The 22,314-nt window shown below is 30.0% G+C and overlaps 1 protein-coding gene across 1 annotated transcript in view; it reads right to left on the minus strand.

Annotated features, from left to right (window-relative positions):
• robl (dynein light chain roadblock) overlaps nt 1–22,314 on the minus strand; it is a 32,170-nt gene that overhangs the window by 2,728 nt on the left and 7,128 nt on the right. The window contains exons 2-3 of the mRNA XM_075354940.1: nt 22,142–22,220; nt 19,406–19,573 (exon numbers count right to left, since the gene is read on the minus strand). Coding sequence (XP_075211055.1) covers nt 19,406–19,573; nt 22,142–22,220 — 247 coding nt within the window. The remainder of the gene's footprint in view (nt 1–19,405; nt 19,574–22,141; nt 22,221–22,314) is intronic.

Here is a 22,314-nt window from a genome sequence, read left to right on the forward strand (position 1 = left end):
ATTCTGACATTACATAAATTCCTTAAGGAGCAATTGCTCCTGGTATTAGATATTTCACTAGTAACAAGAAACCAGATGTTCTTTCAGCATGATGGTGCACCTCACCACTTCTCATTGCCTTATTGGCATATTTAAATGAGCAATTTCCAGAGTGATGAATTGCAGCAGGCCACATTACTGGCTACCAAGATCACTTGATCTAACACAGTTAGTTTTTGCATGTAGGGTTCAGTGAAAAGTACTGTATACAAGAGAAAATCTCATATGCATGAAGAGTTGGTTGCTCATATTACAGATGCCACTGCACAAATTAAGTCATGCACAATTGTGAAGAACAATGCTAGCAATCCAACAGCAAGCAGCCAAATGTATTGAAGTAAAAGGGAAAAAATTTGAAAATTTACTGTTAACTTTATTAAATGTATAATTACATTTTTATTTTTTTAACATTGTAAGAATTGAATGTTGGTAACATTTAAAACTTTCCTTTTAGTAAGTATTAGTAATAAATACGAATTCCTTCAACTTGTATTTGTTTTTATTAGCATTTGTTAGAAATTCAACCAAGTTTTTGTATTACAATGTGCAAAAAAAACATATTTAGAAACAGATTTTTCTGTTTTATGTTGGATATTATGAAAACTACTAGACAAGGTTATGGAACCCGTTTTATTCAATATGTAACATTGAAATCCATAAAAACCAATCAAGTTTATCCCTTAATTTAAGTTTCTAAAATTTCAGTATGGTTTTATTTCACTTTGTTCAGGAATCAGAGAGACATTTTTCACTCGATAAGGAGTATTTCCAGACCCACATTTATATGAACTTTTATATTATTTTTCTAGTAAAATGAGCTCAGAAAGCACCAGTAACATTACTGAATTACAGCACAACATATAGCAGATCCATTTGTTACTTAATGAAGGGCCATACAATAATGAATTACATGATGATTGCCAACGCAGATTAACCAAATAAACTCGGTAGTATAGAATGTTTACATTCAACAACCATTTTCATTGTTGGTTCTTTATTTGATTTTTTGGCTGTTGAAGGATTTCAGTGATGAATGTGTGTTTGCAGTTGAATTTACACAATGAAAAAGTGGATTTACTGAAAAATCCATAATAAAACATGCATTTGAGGTGCACCTCAAAAAAATACATTAAAGAACCAACAATCAAAATGGCAGTTGAATGTAAACATATTTTTTCATGGGTTTATTCATTACATTAAAGAATGGTTGCTTTTAATGATGAATGTATGTTCACATTAAATTTACATGTTGAAGGAGTTGATTTACTGAAAAATTCATAGTAAAACATGTGTTTGAGATGCCCTGGTTTTTTTTTTCATTACATTAAATAAAACTTCAATCTACATTTCGCATACATTAAAGAATGAAAAAAATAAATAAAAATGCAATAAGTAAAAATTATCCACCAACACATAGATAATTCATACAAATAAAAATAAGATCTGACCTATGATTTTTCAATGCTTGGTTGTTTTATCACATTACCACTTAATGGCGAGTACGCAACTATATTTTCATAAATTAATAAATGAACAATTAAGCTTGAAATTCTCTTCCATTTCAACTTTAATTTTCAAATCAATAACACCTATTTTTACAGATTCATTTTGTCGCGAACAATTAATCACATATAAAGGATATTTATATTTATAACCTGAAAATGTGTACGGCAAGTCAATATTTTTATAATATGATTTTTGAAACTCTATAAACATATACATCATCATACGATTCCCCTGTAAATCTTCATACAGATATTGATCTGAATTTTATTGTTACTTTAAATTTTTCACGTTACATGAATCAAATTCTAATGCGTCTTCCATAGCTTTATCTTTCCTATCAGTTTGAAAATCTACAATAATAACATATCACAGTTTATGTAATTGTGACGATGTTGTCACATTCCCTATCAAAGAATTTGTTTGAGGAAGTGCTGAATTTTCATCAGTTCCCAATTTTTAAACTTCATACGCACTCTTTATTTTTATCTCTCAATTTAACCAATTCCAATTGATATTCAGGCATTGTTTTTAAATATGGTACAACCCATACGATTTCAACCGTTATCAACATTGATAACGGTAAACATAATACCATATATATAATATTACATTATATTATATATATATTATGGTATACGTAATGTAAAATTACCATCATCATCCATATCTAATTTATTGTTACCCTTACTTAACCCATCCAGCTCTTTCAGATGATGAAATTAAAGAATTTGTCATTGAAAGAGTGTTAATATTATACTCTATCTCATCGAATAAAAATGCACCTGCAAAATTAACTAATTCTGAAGTTGTCGATTTTATCCCGTTTCCACCTACAAGCTTTCCTGGAACAAGCAGAAAACTATCGCCTGGAACATTACACACATCTGATTGATTTATTGGTATTTTAATATCAAATTAAAATATATTATTATTTCAAATTATTAAGTGGATAATGGTTGTAGTATTGTTTATATGTTAACATATAATCCAACGCGCGACTTTTTGAACATTTAAATTCATTATGGAATCTATATAAAAGCATTATAATTTTTCATTTTAATAATGTATTGGTTTTAATTTTCCTCCACTATAAATTTCAAATCCTAGAGATTTTAACTTAATGCTTTCTTTGGTTAATTTGTAACATTTTTTAACAAAAATACCCATCATCACTAGCAGATATAAAAGACATTTTTATAAGAAATTTATTATTTTGCTATTTATAGCGAAATAAAAATTCAGTTAGAATAGTTTATTTACATTATGTCAATACTAACAACATGCTCACTCGTTCATCGGTAGATTTAATAAATTATCATTTTTATCAGTTAACTATTATTAATAAATAATAAATTTCTCTCGCATCTACAGCTACAAAGTCAATACAAGGTGGATATCTTCAATCATATCCCCGGATCTAGATTTAACGGGAAATGATACAAAATATGATCTTGCTTTTCATTTTTATAAATACCCGAAAAAATATTACATTTTACATGCATTACATTTACAGGAGCTATATTTATCATTCGACCTGACATGTGTGTTTCATTTGGTTTGAGAATTCTCGCTCCGTAACAACAGACTACCGATACTACAATCTTCAACTGAAAAATCTATCCATACGATGCTTTTAATTTCAGTCTGTAATGTATTGCTGTTTGCCTTCAAGGAAATGTTTTTTTTTTAATTTTTCTCATTTCACCTGTACATATTCAGCAATACTTTCAATTTCATTACTATCTGTCGGTATGTTTATGTAATGTTTTTTAGTTAACTCATAATTATTATTTTCATATTTTTTGACATCATTATAAAATGCGAAACAGAATTTATTCTTTTTATTCTGTTCAACACTTGGAACAGTGTTGGCCATCATCAATTATTTTTAATTTTGTCTTTTCATTTTTGCAAATAATTTCTGCAACCATAGATTTAATCTCTTGCATTTTATTTTCTAAATGTGTCATGATGTTAGCATTCAAGAGATCTTCTGTAACGCGACCATTTAACTCATCATCTATATACTTTTCAATTTTTGTTTTAAGTGGCTTGAATGCATCTTTCATAAAGTTTACAGTTCCATCTGCAGCCTTCAGTTTTTCATTCTCTATATAAGTTTTAATGGTTACATCGTAGTCTGATATCGTCAGATTTAATCTTTCTAAACCTACAAAACCTTTCATACAGTGTCTGCATATTCGTTAAACATTTGTTTTACCCGTTTAAAATTCAACACATCATTGTCATCAACTAGATCAGATACATTACAGAATCTATGTTTTTTTATATCACAACTGCCTTTGGACATCAATGAAAAGCCTACCCCTGCTGAGCCTTGTGGTCCTTTGAATTTTTTATTTAGATGGTTAAATATATATTTAGCTAGTTTTAAATTCACCGCATCATCATCGTCATCAATTGGATCAGATACATTACACAATCTGATTTTTTGTAATATAGTGGCCATCTAGTGTTAATGAAAACCCTATTCCTGGTGGTCTTTGTTTTCCTTTTCCAGCTTCTCCTTCACGACCTAATCTTAATCGTGACATATAATAAAATCAAATAATCTATTAGAATTCAACGTCTTTCTATTCTTTAATTATGGATATGATTTCATTCGAAATGATCTTGTTTCCAGAGTCGTATTCGCCTGTAAGTGTATACAATCGATCTACTAATCTGTTTGGATTATCCCAATATGAATAGACTGGATTATAATTAAATTAAGCATACAATTAAGTCCACTACCGCTATAAGCTGTGGATGGTGTTTTATATGGTGAAACAGACCTATTTGTTCATTTTGGAGGAAAAAGCCTTCTAATCATTTTGTTATATTTAGAAGATTTATTCGTATTTATGGTGCCAGGATCTGTCAAATGCACACTAGTTTGTTTCAACATTTCACCATAAGTAACTCTAAAATACCAGATGTTGCATTTTACCAAGCATCACCAATTGTTAGCAGCATCAAGTGGATTTTACAGTCTATAAATTCAATTTTAGTGTGTTACCCAAAGTGCTTGTGTCTGTATTTTTATCATATTTCACACCATATATATGATCCAATGATACTTTTGATGCTGTTTTTAACATTTCTGAATACGATTTTATAACATCTTTACTCTGTGTTCCAGAAAATGGAGTTTCTACCAAAATATCTGTATATTTTTCAAACTTAAGGAGTTCTTCACATTCTTATGCACTTTGAGTTTGTTCAGATGGTAATGTTGTTTGTTGAGATAAAATTGTTGAAGAGGCTATATCGTCTTCATCATAATCTGAATCTTGTGCCAACAAACCTTTTTGTTGTTCACATCTTTTTTAATGTCCTTCTAACTGGGCAGAGATTGTATCTTGAAAATCTTGATGTACTTTAACAGCATCAATTTGATGAGCCGTCAATTTATCACTCAAATCACGAGATATAGGTATAGATAGATATAGGTAAAGAGAGAAGGTTGTAGGGTTTGTTTTGGTTTATCTAGTTTTTCAATAATTTCTTGTACAGGATCTATGATCGGTTTAAGCCGTTTAACAAATAATGCATTTCCTTCGGCCAAGCCCATCACAGATGCTGCATGTTTACATTTAGAAGCTTTATTACGCTTATCAATTTCAACCATTTGTTTCTCGTTTTCATGTATGTCTCTATTAGAAAAAAAAAGAAAAATTCAAACAATTAGTTTATTTGCATTAGATGCTGCATTTGATCAGTGTTCAATCAACAATTAAAAATTTATTGATATCGTTTCTATAGACCTTTTATTTTTATCAGAATCTTTATCGATAACAAGAAAACCATAATGGTTGATGTTCCAAACGTGTTCACAATATGATTTAAAATCATCAAATGACATGTCAACATTTACATGTTGATTGTAAATGTGTTATAAATTTAAACAATCTTGTCTGAATAATATTAAAAAACTACAATTGTCTTGTATCAGTTGTTTTCATATTTTAGAATACGTTTGCACTGAATAAAATCAATCTATTTTATTATGACAACCTCTAGCAAAGTAATCACTGATACTGCTTTGTTTTTCTTTGATTGCATTCTCAAAAATCATTATAGAATAAGGTTCGATCGCTTCTGGCTGTGGAAGCTGATTGTTTTCACTACATTCATAATGACAGAGTTCTGGATTTAACTGCAACAATTCAGATAATTCTCTATACAACGGTTGATGAAGGGATTTTGAAAAAATGTACAAATGTTTAAAGCGTAATCCATTTTTGTGAATTAAAAGATGAAAAACAACATTGTTTTGCCATAGTTTGAGGGGCCGCACATAATGCATTTTATAAGATTTGGTAACAAAGAACCATATCTATTTCATTTGGGTGATATACCACACCCTAATATTGCATTTCCAATGGTAAGTTTAGGTTTCTGTTGTACCTTCATCATACATCTTTATATGAGATGTTTAAAATTGAAAATCAATAATCTATTCGCCTACTAACAAGAACAACATGTTCATAGACATACATCGACTCTACTAATTGGATAAAAAAGGGAGGATATTTTTGATAAAGTTTTGTGTATCTGTGTATCATCTAGTATCTGTGAATCATATAAATAACATTCAACTAATGCATTTATACAACCATTTATGATGAAATTTTATTTTAAAATTAACTCCATCTGTAAAATCAAAATCTTCTTGAGGAATAATCAACAAACTACTTAAACTTTAATTTTAGATGTATATGTGTTTAGAATTAAAATGGTTCTTCTACTGGAAAGAATGAATATTCAAATTTAAAATATGAAGGAAATAACCCAATCCATCTTTATAAAAAAACGTCTAACCCTTCTACTAATTCTACACCAACATTATTATTCATTAATACAAAGCTTCATCTCTATAACTATATATAAAAGATTAAAAAATCTACATTAATAAAGTATTGTGGTGTTTGATGTTCATTCAACATCACTCTAATCTATCCATGAATTGTAACTTTTATTGTATCCTAGCCATTTTACATACACCTTGTCACCTTTTCGTTTAATTATTTTCTCAATTTGAAATGCATCCTTGTGCTTAGGTTTTTGAAATTCATGTTGATAGAAACAGGTAGAGATTCAGCATGCATTGTATCTATTTTGAATATTTCATTTGTCCAATTCAGTAAATAACCCATATAAAAGTTTCGAATACTTCTTTATGTTTGCTTATGTGAACATAATCACCAAATTAAATTTAATTTTTGCAATCCACTTTTTCCTACCATATTTTTTGTTTAGATTTGCTAACATTTGCGCTTCATTAATCTTATTTACATCTTACAGTTTAAATTTTATAGCTGAATGCTCAGTATCACTGTATTCATCTACTAACATTTGTAGCATATCAAAACACTTGTAGCTTCCCTGTTCTGTAAATTTTGTCCACATTTTCATTTTCAACATTTTGTTGAAGCATTCAACTATGGCAGCTTTTTTATCAAAATAGGAGGAATAATGATTTATTTTGTATTGTTTCAACAGGGCTTTCACTTCCGGATTATAAAATTCCTTTCCCTGATCAGTTTGAAAATGATTCATTTTACACTTTTTGAATATCGGTCGTAAAGCGGACATGACTTCTTTGCCTGTTTTTTTCTTTAACAGTACAGTGTACGCGAATTTAGTAAAACAATTAATAACAATCAACAAATATTTATAACCCTTATTGAACCTGGAATGAGAAAGCATTCTAGCAAGGTCACTGTGGTATATGCCATTTAAGCTCTTAATTTCTAGTGTTTGATAATTACACCTGGCTGGCCTTCTTTTGCTAAATCAGCTTTAACTGACATTGTGTCTATATCAAAGAAAAAATAACAACGTATTAAAAAATGTATTACCTCAACTTGAATGAACATTACAATTTCATAAAGTGCTTTTCATATAAACTATCTAATTGTTTTAAATTATCAATATCAATCGCTGTACCAAAATGATTCCTCTTTGATTTCGCAATTACCACCCGTAACTTTAGACATTATTTCAGCAGTCCGGATCCAGACCGATAAGATATATTGTAATAGCTCTTTAGATTGTTGGTTTTGATGTTTAAACTCTTTCCCACCATCTTGACATAACTTTGTTGCGTTAAAAACCCCCATATTCATTTCAATAATTAAGCTTAAAATACCTTATGAATAAATCTTTGATTTGTTCATAACATACATCCATTAAACTCATTTTGTTAATCTATAACTAAAACGACAATTTTTAACAACAATAAAATGTTGATTTAAAATATTGTTATTTTTTATATAATTTATAAAAATATGATAATTTCGAGAAATTGAATAGTTTAAATTATAGCAACAACATTAAAAATATTAATGAAATGAAGAGCAATTGGAAATATAGAATTGAAAAATGGAGTTTTGCAAATGCAAAAAATGGTGTATCAATTATCGCAGCTGAAGGTTTTGGGAAAATATTTTTACCGCAACGATTTAATAATCTTACACGATTACATTTGAATCAAATTAATTGACAGATCTTTATATAATTTATAAGGGTTTGAAAAAATGTCTAATGGACAGAGTTATCATGATATAGAGTTTGCAAGCAGTACTGATGTTCTGCATCAAGATGAATCTATTAGACAATGATTCGTGTAGATTTAGAATGTTGTCGCGTCATGGTAAAAAAAAAAAAAAAAAAATGATCTAGTTGTAGTATTTGTAACGAAACAAAATAAAAATTCAATGGCAATTAGACTATTTTTTTTCTTCTTTTCACCATATCTTCATGGATTTTTTCATGACCTTACGGCAGTGAATGTATATTGTTTTCTAGCAAGAATCTTTTATCATCATATGGAGAGAGAGCTTTTTTACATTAATCAATCAAGTAAATTTGATTATAAAAACTAAATAATGATTTTGATGAAGAATATCAAAACATTTCTATTAACAAACAATCTTTATACAGTTGTTTGTGATCTAACATGATCTTTATTAAATATATGATAAAAACCATATTTTAAACCATATTCATTTCTTCCCCAAAGTAAGGAATACATTTTAGCTCTTAACCCGACAAATTCATAGATAGTTTCCCCTTCATTTCATCTTTTAAATGACCTATATTGTATTTAATCAATATGTAAACATTTGCATCTTTTGATCTAAATATTTCTCATCCCCAGGATTGGTCAAAATGTTCATCTTTGGGTATAATTGAGTATAGTAACAAATCTGTATCTGTCATTATAATTTTTTATATTTTTATGATCGTAACTACGTAAAAAATGATTGTAATAATAATCAAACATGATCAATTTTGTCAAATCTTTTACTGTTAAACCCACATATATGGGTTTGTTTAAGTACAATACTTTTTTCGTAAATATAATGATTTTTTACTCTAGGGCCTCACTTTTAATTTTTAAAATCTTGATTTGTCATTGCTCAAATGCATATCGATTTGTTTTCTTACATTTTCAATAGTTTTTCCATACACTCTGTTGATTAATAGTTAATAAAGTTTTTTCAATCTCATCTTTTGAATGGAACCACACACGGAAATTTTTCTCAACATAATCTCATCCAAGGATAATTAATAAAACAAACAGCTCTATGTATTTTCAACAACATCAAACCCTGTTGAAGATACAATTTTAACATTCTGTAATGTAGAACGTATTTGTGTTTATCTTCCAAAGTGGATAATGTGGCGCAAGTGGATAATCTCTATACGATTCGTGTAGGTGTTTAGGATATGATAGATCAACTTCTAGAATATAACCAGTCTCTGCATCATCCTTCACATCGTTTAGGTTGCTTAGCAAATATTTAATTTGGTTTTCGTCACACCATCTGAATCCATCAACAGGCAATGACTCCATCATATACTTTCCATAAAGAGATTAAACATCATATTTAATTATTTTTGTTGGTTTATTTATATCATAAATTTCATCGTGAATCGGATTGTTTGCAGCAGCATAACGGTTGGGAATCACTGATACGCTGCCGCGAATACTGTTTTTAAAAAACAAATACTTATCAAGATCTGTAACGAGTTATAATTGCACTTTCGTAGCCTTGAGAGCAGCTAACCATGATAAATACACAGCAGATATATATTGAAATGGATCTAAATTGTTTATTTCCATCATTTTATAATGAAAACTCTCAAATACATCAGCCAACAGCATGATGTCCAATTTCATATATAGAAATCATGGTATTCACCGAGCGTGTTAATTTTAAAACGATTCTAAACGTTTTGTGCATGATTATAATCCAATTCAGAGATGTGTTTTTCTCTTTAAATCATCATAAAATGATGGGCGGTAGTTGTGTATCATCGAAAACAGATGCTGAATTAATATATGAATATGGATAAACATCTTTTTGTTGAATTAACAAGTTCAATACGGCTCTATCTTTATTGTTTTCATCATGATTTTTTAGTATATCGTTTCAAAACTGTGAGTATGTTGTTTTAAACAATGACGTTTTTATTTCTTTAAATGTCAGTTTACAACTAGCATCAAATAAACTTAGGACCAGTTAAACAAGACTATAAGATAGAAATTGATATGAATCTACAAATCGATGTGATATTTCATTCTTGAGTGTTATAGTTATAAGCTTTTCACTATTGTTTGCTAAACAAGAAACTTCAAATTTATCTTTTAACTCATCCATCGCCAATACGATGTGATGTGAATCATAACCCCTTAGGTTATGAAATACAACCAGTGTATATGGTATATGTTTAAAATTTAAATTGCAATTTTCATGTGCAGCTCCTATAAATCTACACTAGTATAAGAATGGTGTCTTATAGGTTTCTCGTTGACTAGCACATCGCCACATATAACACATTTAGTCTCTTTTTGAAATTTTTCATCATCTTCTGAGGTCATAGAGTTAAGAATATTCTTTTTTATAATTCCTTATCAAAATACTTATATTTTTCACATAAATCACTGAGAAACTTTTCAACCACTTTATCATTATCTGTTTGAACTCTGAATAATTTTACTTCTACAACACATCCATTTTCATTTACTATAACATAATATCCAGATGGTTTATGAGTGTCTGTTTTTGTTGTATAACTAGAGGTTGGTTTAGAATTCATGAAATAATTTGGAATGATAAATGATTCAAAATCTGCATAACAAAAGGTACGCGTAACGTTGAAGAATAATCTCTACATGATACTATATTACCATGTCTATGTTTCTCTCCAACACCAATCCATTCGTTTGGATTTCTAATTCTCTCAACCTTTCCTCTTTTGCAATCTTCAATATGTATTTTGAGTCTTTTTTTTCACTTCCTTTTCACTAGTTCAAGATTTTAAAACAATAGGAACAATATACAGATTTACTACAACTTTATTCCTATCACCCAACAGTCTAGATAAGCTGTTATATCCATTTTTCATGTTTAATTAGAGTATAATGAGATTGATTTAGAATAAGATCGGTTAATAATAACAACCAAATCACAATTTTTAGGTTTGCACATTTTAAATATACATCATTAGACTTAAATGATTCATCATAATCATGTTTGATATCATAACATAACATGTTTACACCAATATCAAGGTTTTGAGCTTCAAATATATCAATATCTTTTACACAAATAGGATACTTTATTCCTTTCATGTTTAAATGAGTTTCAAATTTTTTATAGAATGAAACATGATAATGATCTCTATTTTGAGGAAATAGGTGGGCTAGAATAAACCACAAGAAACATTTTTGATTGTCATTCTTTAGATTTATTACAGCAGATTTATTAAATAAAGCTTTCGGTAATGGTAAATATGTACTGTTTCCACCATAAAGTGAATCGAATTTTGATACTGAAACTTCCAATCTCAATATTTTATTCATAACCCAACTGCTACCCATTTGAATAAACCTTTCGAAAGATTCATTAATTTTTTCATATGCTTCTAAATACTGTTCGTTCAAATTGGTTTGATTTTCACAAACATTTAACGCATAGTGAGTGCTACTATGTAAATTGACTTTATAGAAATTACAATGATTATCTACACACTTCTTTATCTCAACTACAACAACAATATAATATTTAATATTGTTTCCTTTATATTTTTCTGTTTGACATTTTACATCACTAAGTACCTTATCTAAAAAAAAAAATACCTTAAAAATTCATAAATATGTATAAGATTTTTATTACTAACATTCCATGGTTGTTTTATTAAAGATTCACTAATGCATGTTTTTTATCTGGAATTTCAACACACAATAACAAATCAGAAACAGAAATATCTTTTTTTTTAGTTTTTGTTTCAATTCAAAATACTGCTCAGTGAAAACAGATTTAATTTCAACAAAATGTTTTATATTTTCTAGCTTGACATCTTTAAAAATTTCTTTTGGGGAAGAAATGAAAATAATGTTTTTTGCATATTCACAGTTTAATTTAATATTAAATTCATTGGGAGAATACTTCTTATGTAACTGTTAAATATCACTTTGTATGTTGTCTAAGAATGTAATTAAATTGTATTTGTTAGATAAATTTTTATAAGAGAATACTATATTATTACGGTCAGAATGGTTAGAATCATTTGATAATTTAACTCGTTCAAATTTCATAGTTTTTGATTTCTGATTAAGAATGATTATTTTTTGAAAATAATATTTTAATTTATGTTATGACTAAGGTCACTACTATTTAGATAATGTAATTTTCAATAATATACATAAGTAATTATAAAAAATATATATAAATAAAAATAAACAGGAAGAGATTCTAAATATATTTTTATATATAAAAATGACATATGTATAAAATAAAAGAGACATATATAGATATACATATGCTTGACTGCATGCTGTCCCCTAGGTTGGTGTTTGTTGTACCTCTACAGCAGGCACGGCTCTTTAAAGTAATCCACAAAGCATGTGGATTTTTTCTTATTTTTTGATGCGAGAACTCTGTTCGTTCTGCGATCTCTTGGAACTTTCAAGCCATTCATAGATTTTTGTCTTACTATCCATGACTTGGCCATTCGGAACACTCTTTCTTTGTGTACTTGGCACAGAGTACAACAGGAAAAGAAACTAACGTTAAACAAACACGTCTAATATAAACAGTTGTAACCATACGGTATTGCTGTTAACACTCATTGTATATATCAGTCTTTCTCAAAGTAGGGGATAACGCCCCCTTGGGGGCGTTTGAAACCTAGAGAGGGGCGTTAAGGGGCCCAGAAAAAATGGGGGCGTTGATGTGGGCTAGGGGGGCGATGTATAATTTGTAATTTCATTTACTTTATATAGTATTTTAAATTTCACTAAAATTAAAAACCACCTACTACACAATAACGAAAATTAGTTTATATTTCTACCCTGTATGATGTTATAAAAACTTAAAATACTTAACATAGATTTCGTAGGATAGCCCGCACACCGTACGTAATCAAGTTGTAACAAGTTTCTGCGGATAAAGGAACATGATCGATGATTTAAAAAATTAGAGCAATTTTACCTTAATTACATTGCACCAGAAATTATTTTAAACATTAGGAAAAAAACTACCATGCAGAGTTTTAAAATATTATACATACGTAAACTAACATAAATTGAGTTTTCTTTACTTTCTTTCTTGTTTTTAACATAAGTGCATATTACAATATTTTCCTAGCATTTTATAAGAAATTACTGATGTAAGAATCATCATTTTTATATAAAATGGAAATACGTATATAATTATTGTTCAAAAAGTTGTGTTAGAAAATTTTTTTTACAATTAACCCATTACCGTCCAGTGTCAAATAGTATAGTAAGCCTAAACAGTTCGCTTATTGTAAACATCGTTTACTATTTCTATAAATTATAAATATTACAAATAATAAAAACGCTGGCTTAGGCGGCGGTTTTTATTTGAACCAGTTCTAAATTATAAACTAAAATTCTATGAAAAATTACCCATATTTATCTATAATACGAAATGATATTAATTTATTTTCCGTAGTTAAATAAGTTATTAGTATTAGTAGTATTATTTACTAGTCGAAATATAAAATTTTAATTATCTTATAATGAGAATCTTATCTTATATAAATGAGAAAGATATTCAACAAAAATAGTTTCGTTCTAATAAATTAGTACAATAAAATAGCAATGTATTTTGGTAATTCTGATTGGTGCAATCCGGTAGAAATCGGCTGGTTCATCGATACTTGCTCAGTACGATTGTGCGTCGAAAGAGATAAACAAGTTTGTGCATGTTTGTCTTATTCCTGTCATTACTTGCTGTATTTAAATCCTATATAAAAGATTGTAATTTTTCTTATATTTTCATTTGTGGTTTCGCGTGCTATCTTTAAACAAGTATTTAAGTTCAACACTTTATTTACATATTTTTGAAAACAAAGCCATGTCGGAAGCAAAAAAGAAGAAACAGCAATACAGTGTAGAATATATTAAATATGGATTCATAGAAAATTCGACAAACCCTCTTTGCCTTTGTGCCTTCTTTGTTCAAAAACATTTTCAAACAAAGCGATGAAGCCTTCAAGACTTCAAGATCATTTGAATAAAATGCATCCGGATAAGAAGGACAAAAATGTAGCCTATTTTCAAGATCTGGAAAAGAAGCATAATGCTCAGCCAAGTGTATCAAAACTTTTTTCGATGGCTGCTAAGCAAGATGATGACTGACTTCGAGCTTCATACAATATCTCTCTGCTAATTGTTCAAACAGGTAAACCACACACCATCGGAGAAACGTTAATTTTGCCGGCGATAAAAGAAGTTATAACTACTGCGCTTCATAAACCGGCGGCAGATATAATTCAAAAAATTCCTTTGAGCAATAGTTCTGTCCAAAGACGAATTGATGAAATGGCTGAAAACATTGAAAAGTCATTGTGCAATCATCTGAAGACTAGTAAATTTTCAATTCAGTTGGATGAGTCCACTTTACCAACTAATGAAGCATTGTTGTTGTCTTACGTGAGATTTATTAAAGTTGAAAAAATATGTCAAGAACTTTTATTTGCTAGAAATTTAGAGACAGACATGAAAGGAGAAACCGTATTTAAAACACTGGAAAAGTTTTGTGATGAAAAAGGAATTCCGTTGAAGAATATTATATCAGCTGTTGCAGGTGGTGCTCCAGCTATGACGGGGTGTCAAAAAGGCTTCATATCGTACTTAAAAAACAAAATTCCTGATGTGCTTGCTGTACATTGCGTTATACATCCGACAGCATTTAGTAGAAATTTAAGTGAACGACTATTTCAATCATTGCAACATGTCATCAGAGCAGTCAATAAAATCCAAAACAACTCTTTAAATGACAAGATTATTTAATCAACTTTGTGTTGATAATGATGAAGATTTCAACAGATTGATCTTTCACACAGAAGTGCGTTGGCTATCAAAAGGAAATTGTCTGACTCGTTTTTACAATCTGTATGACTCTGACATAGAGTTCTTGGAAAACAAAGACACAGAATTGCGCGAAAACCTCATCACATCAAAGAATGATATCGCATACCTGACAGACCTTTATACATTGCTTAATGATATGAATCTCCAACTTCAAGGCGATGACTTTAACTTAATAAAAACAAAAAATGTCGTCGTTGCTTTCGTAGCCAAGCTGCTCTTACACAAGAAGAATATCGGCAGACGTGAGTTCCATAATTTTCCCAATTTATCAGTAGCCTGCAACAACGACGACTTGCTCGTCTACTGCCAACATTTGGAAAATCTTCACAGTGATTTCATTGAAAGATTCCAGGACATTTTGAAATTGGAAATACCAGACTGGGTGTTAGATCCTTTTTCAAATGTCAACATAGCAATATCACCCCAGTTGGAAGAAGAACTTATAGAACTGACAACGAACTAGGAAATAAAAATCAAATACAAAAATGGCTACCAACAATTTTGGCTACAAAAGTCAATTCCGCAGTTGTACCCTGGATTGTGGTCAATCGTTGAACGATTTTTGATAGCATTCCCATTGTCATATTTGTGTGAACGTGGATTTAGCGCTGTGACAAGCGGTTTACTAAAAAGAGAAATCATTTGCAAGTTACCAAACGCGGCGACTTACGACTGTTTTTGAGTAAAATCGAACCTGATATCAACAAACTTACTAAATATCATCAAATTCATCCATCTCATTAGATTAGTATAAAAACGTAAACTGATTACATATTTATATTGTTTCTTTTAATTTGATTAAAATATATTATTAATATTATAAAGTTGGGTTTTATTTGCTCTCACTGGTAAAAATTTTGTAGTTTAGAAAGTAAGTTTAAACATCAGAACCGACTAATGTAACTAAATTAATTAAAGTAATGAAATTGTGGTTTTTAAGTTTTAGGGGTGTATAAAAAATGGGGGGGCGCTGAAAAATAATTGATTTTCAAAGGGGGCGGTAAAAGAAATAAGTTTGATAATCACTGGTATATATTATTTACACATTACATACAACTTATGTAAGATAATTTTCACTAGATATCTCACCACACCGGTACAGCAGAACAGTTTAAGGCAACAGTCACAGCATACAGTAGTGAAGTGGTTAAAAACCTAGCCAGTTGTTTTTTTCTTCTTTAATGTATGTGAAAGATAGATTGAAGTTTTATGTAATGTAAAGAAAAAAAATGGGGCATCTCAAACACATGAATTACTATGAATTTTTCAGTAACTCAACTCTTTCAACATGTAAATTTAACATAAACATACATTCATCACTGAAAGCAGCTGTTCTTTAATGTATTTTTATTTGATTCAAAATGTATTTTGAAGTTTTATTTAATGTAATGATTAAAACCGTGAAAAAATATGCTTACATTCAACCGCCGTTTTGATTGTTGGTTCTTTAATTTATTTTTTGAGGGGCACCTCAAATGCATGTTTTACTATGAATTTTTAAGTGAATCCACTCTTTCACCATGTAAATTTAACCACAAAACACACATTTATCACTGAAATCATTCAACAACCAAAAAAATCAAATAAAGAACCAACAATGAGAATGGAAGTTGAATGTAAACATTCTGTACTACTAAACTCTGTAAAAAATTGCCAGCTAACAGCCAACAGAATTACCCTATTTAGACCAGACACTGTAAATTATTACATCTGGTTTAACATGGGAAAGAAAATGTTAAAACTCCTTTTGTATCAGCAATCTATTCATATTTATTTTCTTTCCCTCTAAAATGTTTTCTAATAGGCTACAATGAATAACTAATGTAAAAAAAAGTATTGTATTTTTTTTCACCCTACCCCCCCCAGACCAGATCCACAACAAAGCAAAGCACAGCCCAGGGGGTTGTCTATGCAAATGGCCTCCCTGTCCGCTGGCCATATGTCTAGTCTGACAGGTCAGCCTGCCAGTTAGATCTTTTCATTCCCTGCCTCTAACCCCTAGGGCGGGGTCTCCAAGCCCGACTATGTTATTCCTAGACCTCACCCCAGAAGCCGGGAGTCGGTCTTGACGCCAATGTCTAGTGAGAGCACCCTGTGTAGGACACTCACACCAGGTCTTGGTCTTTTTCGCGAAGGGATGAGGGAGTACTCACCTCTGCTGCCCATCTATGCAAGCAGACAAACAGCAACTCCGCAGGAGGCTGTCCCTCAACCCATTGTCACCTCATCCTCCCTAACTTTGTGTTTGAGTATCCTTGTCACAAAGTCAGTTGTCACATGAAACCTCTCTGCCACTGGTAACAAACAGTCTATGATTGTATCAACTGTAAGGGGCCCAGTCACCAACTCACAGCAGCCCACACATCCGGCAGTCGAACACATGTTCCAGTGTGTCGAGCTCTCCACAAGATAGGCAAAAGGGGTCATCAGCTCTCCTCCTGGCACGTAAGTATACTCGAAATATGCCATGGCCAGATAAAACTTAATGGGCTAGAATGAATAATTGATGTAAAGTATGGTATTGTTTAAATGTAACTCAACTCAAACTGATAGGAGTGTTCTTAAAACGAGCAACAGATTGTAAGAACAACTAGTGTCATGCTTCCTACTACCTACTGTAAAACTGTTACCTTATATTGTGCTATGTATATTAGAATGATTAATCAAGAGAAAAGGTTCCACTTGACATTGTACAAAATCATCAGCACAATAAACAAACAGTAAGTTTAAATGGTCACTAAAATACCCCCACAATGCCAAAAAAATGAAACAGCAAATAATACCTTATCAAAAACCAAAACCTGAAAATTTTATCATTTCTCATTTCCATAAATAAACTACTATTTAGTTCTATAGAATTTTAATGTTTTGGAAATTTCTTTAAGTGATAGCTCTCAGTAATAATCATTAGCTGTCTAAGTAAAATCTTTAGATAAGAAAACATTTTTTGAAGAATATAATTTTAAAATCTTATTTTTTTCTAACAATTCATGTAAATGAAAATCTTGCATACCAGCTTTTATTCTGATATTTACTTCCTTACACCCACATTTAAATTACAAAAACAATTCCAGCAATTCTTCTATAAACTTAGGAAAATATATTATTCAAATTATTACCAATATTGCTGCTATAATAAATAGTTTTTATAAAAGTAAACTACACACTTCAAAACAAACTCCCAAATAACAAGAGTTTAGAAAATGTAAACACATAGATGTACAGTAGTTGACATTGCTAATTACACATTGGTGAGGCTAGTATAAAACGGCAGAACATTGTAGTCAGCAAGAAGGCAGTTGCTGACCTTACTCGGCAAATTAACTAAGCTTTCTAAACTTTAATGAGCAATACATATAATTAATTGCCACCAGAGTGACAAAATTCTGAAAAGGATCTGCCAGCTCTGAAACAGAAGTAGGCGTTGGGCAAGACATATCCCATAAAACCTGAAGGTTCCATCCACTACAGCTAGCAGTACCAAGAAAACAGCACTTTTTAAATTCAAATAATGTAAATATGGATAAAATGCCAACATTGAACCCACATTTAGAGATTAGATTTTTGTAAGTCATTAAATTAAATGCTGCAATTCTGTTTTTTTCAGTTGCTATTTCATATCAATTTCCTTCATTATGCTGAACAAATAACTCCACACACTTGCCATGTTTTGGCTTACAATCTTAATCCTAGAAATGACTAACAAATTAACAGCTACACTATAAGTACAAGAGCAAACCATACACAGTGAGCAGTGTAAATACTAAACATCATATTAGCTATTAAGGTAGCATATCTGATTTGTACTTGTAGCAAGTACTGATTTGTACTTCAGTTGCAGTTTTTAAGATCTAGGATAATGGATTGCTATGTAATTTATAATTATCTCTTGCAACTCCTTTTCAAAATGTAGTAATATAGTATTCATCTTTTACACTAATCCAAATTGAATCTAAAATACAAAAATAAAAAAAACAACAAAACTCATTTTGAAGATTTGTCTATAACCAAATGAGAATTTACTTGCATAACAACTATAACAAGTTCAAAAAAGTAAGTTGAAATTCAATTGCCTAGAGGAGAAGGGAGAAATGAGGCAACTATCAAATTAACTGGTTCACAAATTTTTAAGATAATTGGTCAGTAGGTATACAAATGTTAAGTCAGCAAAATGGTTTACTGGAATGACAAGATTACACTACTCAATAACATGCAAAGCACAGCATTTACTACAGGACAAACACTCTCAAATTAATTATATAACTTATTTTCCAAACAGGATACTTCAATTCTTCAAAAACGTCATAGGAATGTTTTTTCTTTAGAACTTTCCAAAATGCACTTATGTACTTAAAATCCTATCCTAACTGTTTCCTCAGTTGCAATACCTATCTAATTATAATTAGAAAAGTAATCAGGCCGTTTAATGGAAAATGAACTTACCAGGTGCAACCATTATTTCATGTTTCTTGGAGCGTATTCTTAAAAAGGTTAAATCATTTGTAGGATCTAGATCACGTACAACACTTCGTGCTTTATCTGACAGTTGACTAATTAAGCCAGCATATTGGACTGTTGTTGTATTGTCCATAGTCGTTTTAATAGGTATACCTAAAACAAATATCAGTAAAGAAATCACTTCATAAAACTACTTCACAAAACAACAACTTGCTGATTAAATAATAACGATAAAACCTCAAAAGCCACGAACATCTAAAATACATACTGTAGCAACACTTTACTAGTACATAAATAATATTAAAAATATTTAAGTTATAGATCATCACATTTCACAAAATATAACAACCAGCATTAATTTTTCAAATTATATCTTAATCTTCTTTTGAAATCTTCATATTACATTAAATTAATTATTTTAATTACTTGATAATCTGAATTAATAAAATTCAAATTAAATTATGACTGACTACACCTATATTTAAATTAGAGTGGTATTCATCAGTTGAACTGATCAGTAATTGCTGTACAAAGATGAAACCCAATAAGAAACTCTAAAACTCCTGTGTCCACATAACAAAAAAGTAATCAAATTTCATACAATCAAAATTTACACATGATTTTAAAGCCATGTAAGTTTAGTAATAAATCAAAGATGAGATTAATGCAGCCATTAAAGTTAATATTAATATTATTCTTAACTAAAAATGAAATATTAACAAACTAGACTAAGTTCTTATTTTTTTATAGAAAGAAAAAAAATATTTTCATTACATTATTCATTTATATAAACTAAAATAACAAAGCTCATATGTAATTTATGATCAACAAATTTTCCTTCAGGATAAAAATCATGCTTATGAACTTTAAAATATCTTAGCTAATTTTCAACCTAGTGCAATAAATTCAGGTTAGACAAAATATTATTGTTCCATTCAGAAATTTTTCTATAAAGATAAAAGAAGTCAAAAATAGCAAAATAAATTTGTACTATAACAGTTACACTGTGCTAAGGAAATAGCTATAGCGTGTAATAAGTTTTAAAGAGTTCATATTCATAGTCACAAGGATGGTTTTTTAGTAGGATATGAACAATCAAGTCTCCTGTGTCGAGTTTTCATTAAAAATAAATCAATATCAACAACACAAGGTGAGTGAATTTTAATAGCCATAGTGCACAAAGTTATATCTCAATTTTTTTATGAGTAAAAAAATTTGTTCTGGTTCGGTTCTAAATGAAAAAACCTCTCAGAAGACCATAAATAGTTAGAACTGCAAAAATCATCCATACACAGGAATTAGTTCATCAGAACCTAGTGTATGTTACAAAATTTGAAACTGCAGTCATAAAAAAGAACCATTCAAGAAATGATTAATGGCCATGAGAATTCTCTCTATTTTTGCACAGCATATGATAAGATGAATTGAAAAAAAAAATTGTCAAGAATTCAACACTTATAGTTCAAAGAGTTGTGGAAATTTTTGCAGACAATCTGCAAGAAAAATGTAGAAGGAGGGTGTGATCTGCAGCAACAATTTTTAAATCACAGGTAGCAAAATTTCCTGAATCTACTCTTCCAATTAATGTACAACATGACCTAATAAAACCTCTCACTTTTTGATTAGCCGTAGTGCTGTCAGTGAAGTGGCAAGAGGAGTGGGGTCATTGCTTCTGCCCATCACTTCCTATCTTTTTCAGTCGTCATTATGGTTTGGTCAGGAGTTCATCATGCGTATGCAGTTGAAATGTTTTTCAAAAGCAGCAGTTCTGTGATTACATTGCAAAAAGCTTTCTGCACATAATACCATTGCACTCTGATAAAGTGACTGTTTTCTATGCAATTTACAGAGATAGCAGTATTGGACCTAATTTTTTTGAAGAGGAGGGTGTAACAGTTCAGTAATATCCCACCATTACGTTACCATGCTTTAGAACTTCTTAATGATTCAACTTCATAACTTGGACTGCATAACCTTGATGTGTGATTCCAACAAGATGGCACTACAGCACACACCGCTGGGGTATCAATGGCAGTGCTAAGAGACTTGTTTTCAGGATATCTTAAATCATTATGCAATGATGTTGCATGGCCAACCAATTCACCAGACTTTACCCCAAATGATTTTTTAAGATTTTTTTTTAGATTTAAGGTTGCCATCTTAAGGTTTACACACATTGGACCCATACTCTTGATGACCTCAAGAGAGCAATTCAAGCAGAGGTAGCAACTATTACACAAGACATGACACATTGGGTGATAGCTTTCAGAGATCATCTTCAATGGGCAACATTTATCAGACACAATTTTCAGACAAAGTAATTACAAACTGTTTTAAATACCATTTTATGTTTTTGAATAAACAAGTTTCTATCTGCAATACTGTTTTATTAGCCTTTAAAATGAGAAAGGTTTTACTGGGTCACCTTGTATAATATTATTATAATTAATAATATTATCAATTACTTTTTACTGATCCTTTATGAACGAGAAACATAGACAAAAAAGAGAAATTAAATTTTGGAAAACAAAAATGATTTGACCCCAGTATCAACTTTCATATGATTTATGCATGCAATTGAATATCATATTATGAAAAGAATAAGTGTGATGTAAGGAAAGAAATGCATTTAGAACTTTTAATGCTTCAACCATTAACTTTCCTATAAATTCAAAAAAATTAAGACAAAATTAAATTTTCACATTATCAGATTTAGATTACCTTCTGAATTCACAACTATAGTCCCAACTACACCTTTATGCGATTGGATTCTTTTCATTGTTTCTTCAACCTCACTAGCCTGGAAAATTAAAAAATCAATTATTTATTGAAAACTTAAACATAAAATTTCTTAAACTCAAAAGCATTGCATTAGAGATAATGTTATTTATTAT

The sequence above is a fragment of the Lycorma delicatula genome, chromosome 1 (assembly GCF_047948215.1).
Source record: "Lycorma delicatula isolate Av1 chromosome 1, ASM4794821v1, whole genome shotgun sequence".
Classification (NCBI taxonomy): Eukaryota; Metazoa; Arthropoda; class Insecta; order Hemiptera; family Fulgoridae; genus Lycorma; species Lycorma delicatula.